The sequence below is a fragment of the Mesitornis unicolor genome, unplaced genomic scaffold (assembly GCF_000695765.1).
Source record: "Mesitornis unicolor isolate BGI_N332 unplaced genomic scaffold, ASM69576v1 scaffold7508, whole genome shotgun sequence".
Taxonomy (NCBI): Eukaryota; Metazoa; Chordata; class Aves; order Mesitornithiformes; family Mesitornithidae; genus Mesitornis; species Mesitornis unicolor.
In genome coordinates this window covers 1-8,349 of record NW_010203797.1, presented here as the reverse complement: position 1 = coordinate 8,349, position 8,349 = coordinate 1, and the positions used below count along the sequence as shown (strand labels likewise).

Here is an 8,349-nt window from a genome sequence, read left to right as displayed (position 1 = left end):
ACTTCCCAAAGCCTCACACGCTGCCAAGGCTGCCATAGGGGAACAGCAACAGTCATTTCCTTGGAGCACAGAGCCTGCTGCTATTCCCAGCTACGTCTGGAAATGGCTGCTGCAAAATCCCGTCGCCATCCTGCCTCTGTTTGCCCCGTTATCCTTGCTCTCAAACGCAAGGCTTGATTCTTCGGCTTGGATCTACTGCGCGTGCCCTCAGCCTAACGCAGACGCCTGGTATGGAGCATTTCCAGCCCAGAAAGCCTGGCAAAATTATAATCAAATAAAGATATCAGATAAGAAAGTATTATGCAAGAGTTTTTATTAGGCTGCGCTACCAGACCTGACGCAGACAGACAGTCGTAACTCTCAAAGAAACACGTCGGAGAAGATGCGTTTCTTTACGCTTTCTTTGCAAACATAAAAACCCCGCAAGTCTCAAACCAGCTCCTAGGGCCAAATTTCAGAAGATAACCCACACAGATAAACTCAGCGTGGAAACAAAAGCATCCGAGATGTTCTGTTGCTGTAGGGGTTTCCCATGACCCCGCAGGCGCTTCCTGCACAGGAGGATCCCAAATGTTCCCCCCCCCCGTGCTGAGCCCAAATGCTGCCCATGCACCTCCCTCCGAACTGGGATTTACAGCCTCAGCACCCAGCGCGGGTACAGAGCAGGGCGAGGGGAGCTGGAGAGAGGAACAGAGCCTTCGGAAACGGAAACGAATGCGAAATGAAGAAGAAAGCCCATAAACTGCCAACAGTTTAACTGCAACACGCAGCACGAAAGGCCCCAGAAACGACGAGATGGCTTTTTACAGGCGTCAAAGCTAACGATACATCTTTTTTTCCCAAAGAAAAAAAGGGACAGGGTGCCCAGGAGCGCCCAGGGTCAATTAACGATGAGCGGAAATGAGGACTCAAGGAAACCAAGGCTATGGCACAAAAGACCATCACTCTACTGCAGGAATCCCCGCGGATGGACAGCTGGGTGCTTTTCCAGTCCCCTACACCCAAAAACCACCAGGACCATAAACCCAAGGGTGATGAGCAGAGCCAAAGGTGAGAACTGACAACAGCCCAGTCTGTGTGAGAAAAATCACCAAAGGGACCACGTTCTGAGCAGGGATTGCAGCCCAGAGACGCCCAAACGGGACGTGCACACAGCCCGATGGAAGGAGCCTGCCACGCTGGGGAATTTCCATCTCTGTCTGTAGCTGTTTGCTTACAGCCATGATTTATGCACTGAGGATGCACCTGATGGCTTCTCAGAAAGAACTCACTCCCTAAAAAGTATGCAAAATTTAACTGTATCTTAAACAACAGCAACTCCTGGGCTGGGCCCCTAAACCAGCCCAGGTAAAAGGGGCTCTTTTCATCCCCCCTGCACTTTCTGCTGCCTCCCAGGTTTTTTTTCTGCGCGTTCCTCTGTACCAACTTCACCATCTGCTCCGCTCCGTCCCAAAATCGTCATCTTCACAGCTGCTTTTCACCGTTTCACACTACCCTGGGTGCTTCCATTTCTGGGTTGCCGAGTTTCCAGATCTCTTTTCCCTCGCAGTCCTAAAAGCTCCCCCCCCCACCCCCTTTGCCCAAGCCCTTATATAACAACAGCCCTCCTCCAAAACGCCGCTGATCTCCACCAGTCCGGGTGCCAAAATTCAGGCAAATAAACCCCAGCCGGGAGGGCTCCAAACTGCACGCGGGAAAGCGGCAGCTATCAGATGGCTCTCGGTTTGAATTTTCTCTGGTGCAGAAAGGGCAGCGCAAATAACGCGACCCAGAGCCCGCGTTGGTGTCTGCTTTAAAACTGACGCAGGAACCGGGAAGTTCACTGGGGTTCGTCCCCCTGAGAGGGGCAGCGAGGAGGTGCGAACACAGCCCCCGGACGGGTCTCTCGCCTCTCGAGCACAGTTTGCGTTTGCCAAGGGGTGTTTTCACTGGCTGGGCTGAGCCTGCTCATACTTGTATCTGACAAATACATTTTTGACGTTTTCGCTTTATCTGACAGTTCTGATGACACAAGTGTCACCACGATGACTGTGCCACTAATACTCTATTAATCTCTACAGCTCAAGGAAGAAATATCCAACATAAACCACAGCTGACACTAATAAAAATGTTTTATGCCATTTTACAGCTGCTGCTAAATCTCTATCTGATGCGGTTTTCAGTTCCTCACAAGCCATCCAGGGCTTAGCAGAGAACAATTATGCACTGGTACATTCACACTGGCTTATTAACCTCTCTTTTCTAGAGAGATGCTGACAGACACCTCACAGGGATCCACAGCACGACCAGAAATCATTTCCTTCTCTTTAGTGCGGAGACGCCAGCTCCACATCCGTGGCTCCAGAGCCAGGTCACTCCGAGTGGGGACAGGCAGCGTCCCACGTCCCCACAGCTCTGCCAGGGCCCTGCTGTCTCAGCGTCAGCGAAGGAGCAACAGGACCAAAAACCACCTCTGGTCTGTGTGTGTGACTCACTGCTGCCGAGCATCCCGAGAGACCGCGCTACTGAGCACGGACAGGAAAGTACAGGAGAAAATTTAGCATTAAAAGTCTTGTTTTCCATTAAAATCCTCATACATGCCGTAAAACATAGCACCCACTTTTCACACATTAAAGCGCTGCTCACATAACTGCTGCAGCTTCCTCAGCAGCGTGGCCGTCACTGTCCAGGACCCAGCAATGAGGGCTCTGAGCACCCAGCCTTACCTTCCAGGTTCATGCCGGCTTGCAGACATTTCCGGTAGCGGCACGCCGGGCAGTTTTTCCTCCGAATTTTGTCAATGATGCAGTCGTTCCTCCCAGCGCACAGGTAGTTGTGCTGCCCTAGGGTCACAGAGACAAACAGCGGTGAGCTCTGCAGTCGGAGCAGCAGATGAAGTGGTTCAGTCTGTGGCGTTAGCGACCTGTGGCTATACCCTGTCTTTATTTACTGTACCTCACTTCAGGAACTGTTCCTTGGCTGTTAAGAGCAGGACAACAGGAGACTGATTATTTCAACTCTTGGTTATTTCAGCGATACAAGCAATTGTCTCAAGGAAGCTTTAGAGAAAGGAGTAACCAAAACACGGATCCTTCTCTCAGGCTGGGATCACGCATTTCCCAAACACCGAGCTATCAACGATGGAGCCTCAGCGCGCGGGCGAGGAACGTGTCTCAAGTCAGCTGTGGCGTTAGGGGTAGGCAGAGGCCATCCCTATGGCTTCAGTCAAACCTCTCCAGTGAAGCGGTTCCATTTCCTTGCTGTTCCTGAGCGTTTTTCTGAATGAGCTCCCCTTTCTCTCTCACGTGGAGGAGAGGAAGCCTTACTGACCCTCGCGTCACCTCCGCGTCTGAGATAACCTCGGAAACAGCCATGATTCACGGCTCTGTTTGCCATCAGCACGGGGATACGTGTCAAACAAATACGCACGCACACACACCAAATACAAACCAACAGCAGTCGTCGCTGCGGCAGAGCAGGGACTGCAACTCGTGCCTCAGAGATGCTCAACCGAGCCCATGCAGCCCACGCTGATGCTGCAGTGTCCATTTTTGAGTTGTTCCGGTTTTTTCCCAACAAACAGCCCAGTTTCTTGTATTTACTCCTTTTTCAGGTGAAAGCCACACTACCTCTTTGTATTACACCTTATCAAAGCCTTCTTGCCACTGGTGAGAAACGAAGCTGAGTCCAGCTCTGCTCCGTGTGTGCCTGCTGCCCGGAGGAGATGCTGCGTGCACACAGGAACGAATGCATTTCAAAAACCACGGATCCTTCGCAAACCAAACCCTGGTAACAATCAGTGGTGAGCACATGGAGGTGTTTCCACAGGAATTCACAGCAGAAGGAGCATTTTACAGAGCCAGGACACTCCACCATCGCTGCCTGCAGCACAAGCAGCTGCCTGGGGCCTTGGAGACCGAATGGGTCTCTGCTCAACTGAGCGCACTGGTACATAACGAGGTCCAAAACTGCACACAAGGGTTTTGGGAGGGGGAAGTCCAAACGCTGAGTGAGGACAGTGCGGGGCGCAGCAGGAGGCAGAGGCGTGGGGAGCTGGAGGAGGGGAGGTGTGGGGAGCTGCGGCAGCGCGAGGAAGAGGAGGGGAAGGAGCGGTGAAGGTCGGGGCTGGGGGAAACAGGGCTGGGACCGCAGAACCCGAGCTGTGAGGGCTGTGCAGCGCCGTGGAAATAGGAACTGGACAAGTGAGAACTGAACGAGGTGGCTTTGGCACCCCGGGCTTCTGAAGAAAAGCCCGTTTGCATGAGGAACCACGCATAAATAGAGCTGCTGTCCTGCCTTCATCCTCCTCCTCCACTCTCCACTTCTACTCTTCGCTGCAAGAAATACAGTTTATTTTGATTGTCTAGATACCGACACTTTCAGTTTCTACGACTACTTCTGTCACAGCATGTGTGATGTGTGGACAAAGGCACCAGGAGAGGTGCCAGGCTGGATAACCAACGTGCAGAGCCAGCCTGAGCTGCCACTAACAGTAACAGCAGCCACTGATACAAGGGACACCGCACAGCCCCTTTCCACATGTGTTTCTAATGAGGAAAGCGCCTGCAAGAGACAAAAGCAGATGATTTGTTCCTTGAAGGGAACACTACAACTAACAGATCCTGGAACTGCTCCTGACAACACTCACAATGTCCAATGGGAAGGATTAATCGATCTGCGGACAATGAACGGGAAAGCAGAGGTGAGCCTTGAGGAATTCAGTCCTGCAGCGAGGGGCCTGGTTGTGTGTTCACCATTAACACAGCTGATAAAGATGTGGGATCAAAAGGAATCACTGGGTTGATTTCTTCATGGATCCATACTTGGTGAGTTGTTTGAGCTTGAGGAGGGGTAAAACCACACCACAGACGTGTTGCTGTTACCCGGCTACCCCTGCAAAGACCACGTGTGGACACGGATGTAGTACGACCAATGTTCTTTTAGGAGAAAGGGTGGGACTATTGTAGCTTTGCGTACCAGAGATTTACGGAGTTTGAAGTACAGTTTCATACAGAAAACTAACACTAAACTTAAAAATCACAAACTTTACAAATGTAACACACAAATATCCGTACGTAAACAGGACAACTAAACCAAAACAGCAGTGAAAGAAACCGAAAGCAGCCAAAAGTCAAGACAACAATGTGTCCTTTTACACGGGAGTGAATGGGAGCATTTTAGAAATGTAAATGTGTGTGTCAGACAACCACACCATCACCAAGGGGGAAAGATCAGCGCTGTCATGCACGGGATCTTCCAGCAGGATTCCAGCAAATACACGGATTCCAGTGAGACTGAACAGACCGGGCTGGAATGTGGAATATAAATATAAATACGTACAAATAAAGACAAATACCAATAGAAATGCAATAAACCAAGTGCGTCTCACCTTCCACAGCTCTCTTGAAGAACACCTTGCAGCTGCCGCAGGTCAGGACCCCGTAGTGGCACCCCGAGGCCTCGTCAGAGCAAACGAGGCACAGTTTGGGAGGTGGTCCCGTCGCCGCTGAGGCTGTGGATGGAGAAGAGCTCACATCTGACCTCATGCCGGGGCTGCTGGAGAAAGGGAGAAGAAGTACTTTAACACCTACGGGATAGCGGCAAACTCGATGTTGCGATGGCAGGAAGTGGACTGCTCCTGTGCTCTGATATTACAGCTCTGCACCCAAAGTCTGGTGGACTCCAACAAAGTTAAACAGTGAATTCTGTGAAATGCACGTCAAGCTCCATGGATGTGTCACAGCCTCTGCCCAGGGCACCACCGCCTCCCTCCCGCAGCTCTGAAGCCAGGTCTCTGCACAACTCCCCCAGCCTTGCAAACAGACTCCTCCAGCGTGCCCTGCCCACCCCGTTTTCATCACTGCCACATTCCTGGAGTCGGCTCCGAGTCCTGCAAGGGCTCCCAGCTGATCCTGCGCACCATGATGCAACAGGCGGTGCGAATTAAGCCATAGATTTATGTAGATTTACAGCAACCGATGACCATTTCACCCCAGCATTTTAGGAAAGGAGGATCTACCGATTTCAGGATTGGGTTTTCCCGTGTAAACACGCAGGCCACCTACAAATGGAGGGTGAGTTTAACAAAAAATAGCTTCCCAAGAATAAACAGCACCTTTGAGCTGCTCCTCACCGCAAGGGCGGCTGCGCCAAAGTTCAGAGCCCGATCTTACCCCAAGTGCAAACCCCACAGCGAGCCCTGAGCTCCCTGCCCCACGCTGCCTTCACCCCTCTCCTCCTCTAAGGCCCCTTCGTTGGCTTTGCTTTCACCCCGTTTTAAACCTTGCCAAGGCAATTCCTCTGCTGTGTGCTGAACTGAAAGCGGTTTTCACAGGGCTCCAGCCTCTTTCCAGCTGAAGCTAGAAAATAACACTTCTTTTTGAAGACTTCGGTGCCTTCACTTGGGAACTCTCCAGAACATCCCCGCTCCCCAGCGTGGGCTGGCGCTGCATGGAAAATTCCTTTCCCTCTCCTCAAGAAAGTCCAACCAGATCTGGTCACACGTTTTAAAAAAACCCAGAGCTCTTGAACATTCGCAAAAACCCCAGAGAGGAACGCAGCAAATCTCCGAAAGGTGCTGGAATTGCTGTGGGAAGGAGCAGAGCACGGGCTGGGGTGGGGGGGCGAAGCTGAATGAGTCAGCCCAAGGCGAAGGGAAGGAAGGGAAAAGCCCACCCAGGCAGGAGCAGAGCCTGGAGAAGAGCTCCAACCCGTCCCATCGCTCCTGTGCGGTCAGAAATACCCCTGCAGTGCTGCAGCACGGCGTTACCCAGAGCTCCCAGCCGGCACCGCAAGCGTCAGGCTCCGTCCGCTCGTGAGCCGCACCGTGGCTCTGCTGCCGCAAGTCACCCGCCTTCGGTGAAGGGCAGCAAGCGCCAACAGCACACGCAGGCTGCCCAGCCCAGCGCTCGGCATGCGAGCGACGGCAGAACACAGCTCAACCCGGTCACCTTGCTCTGATGTCCCCAACGCTGCTTTAATTACGCGCTCACCCTAATTTCTGCGCCGCGGATCTGCCCTGCTCAGCGCGGAGGAGCTCCAGGAACGAGCGCTGTGCTGATGGGAGCTGCCGTTTGCATGGCCCCATCTCCTCCCATGAAGAAATCTGCTGTAAATTGCTGTATTCTATCCAAAGTCTGAGGCCCAGCAGCTCCTTTCTTCTACTAAAAAACTCAAACACTGCAATACAGGCTGGGAGCCTAGGACTTTAAATGAGGAATACATAACTTGAGAACTTCCTTTCATTAAAATGATTAAAACCAGAAAAAGATGGAAACGTCTTTCTGCGCAGAGCTCTGAAGCCAGCTAATTTAGACCCAGAAATTCCACCCTGTATGTTATGAATCTCCGACAAAAGCATTTTTAAGGCAGCATCCATCAGCTGTCACAGAAAACCACGGCAGCGCCAAACATGTTCCACCGAACCTCCTCAATCCCCTTTAATTTTTAAACAGGGCTCATTTTCTGTACCAGCAGCACAGAAACTGTAATGTGAGAAAGAAAACAGATGACGGGACTCGCAAAACTAAAAATAAATTCTTGCACTGATTAATAAAGCAGTAGCCAGCAATCTGATCTGGGCCCGTGGCTGCATCAGATAAGGCCAATATTTACTAACGCGGAGCTGCAGACGCTGCCAGGCCCTGCTTGGGCACAATTTTGGAGCCCAAAAAACTGGAGCAGAGAGAAGATTCTTGGACGCAGGGACTAACGCAAGAGCTGCAACAAACTGCCCTGAGCTTTAATAGAAATCTTTCACATAGCAAGTTATATGCAGCAAAAGACAAACAACCACTTCCTAAGGAAGAGGTGAGGGAGGGAAATTCCACTCTGAGACAATGCAGTAATAAAAAAGTTATCTTTCAGTTATTTAAAGAGTTGCTTTTAAACTCAGGAAAAACCTCATAAAGTAGGATTCTTACCCAAATAAAAGCCGAGAAGCATAGATGAGAGAGAAAGAAAATCCTAAGAGTTCCAGATTTGTAAGAACTTTAATTAGGAGGCAAGGTGTTACTCGTTTAAGGGTGCTGAGCTCCATCGCCACGTCCTTTCAAAGACTATTTCTATAAATCTAATGTTATTCATTTGTATGGACGGATTTCTTGTTTCCAGCCAAGGAAGCGCACGGGGGGTAACAGACTTAACGCAAGGACACGGCGGCCACAGCGAGCTCAGCAGAAACCAGGCTGTTTAACCAGAGCCGTTCCTGCGTTAATCATTCACCAGAGACTTTCAGAGCAGGCTCAAGGTCCAAGTTCTGCTGCAGTCGGGTGTGGTAACGTCTGTGGCGGGTCAAGTTCTCCTTTCGGGGTCCCATGGACCCGCTGTGTGGCCGGTGGCCAGGCCGGGGGGGTGGTGACCAGGCCGAGG

The 8,349-nt window shown here is 51.4% G+C and overlaps 1 protein-coding gene across 1 annotated transcript in view; it reads right to left on the bottom strand.

Moving 5' to 3' along the window:
- LOC104545662 (glucocorticoid receptor-like) overlaps positions 1-6,894 on the bottom strand; it is an 11,057-nt gene extending 4,163 nt beyond the window's left edge. Inside the window, 3 exon segments of the mRNA XM_010190849.1 lie at positions 2,706-2,822; positions 5,369-5,535; positions 6,749-6,894. Of these exon segments, the coding sequence (XP_010189151.1) occupies positions 2,706-2,822; positions 5,369-5,535; positions 6,749-6,894 (430 nt within the window).
- Between the last annotated feature and the right edge of the window lie 1,455 nt (positions 6,895-8,349).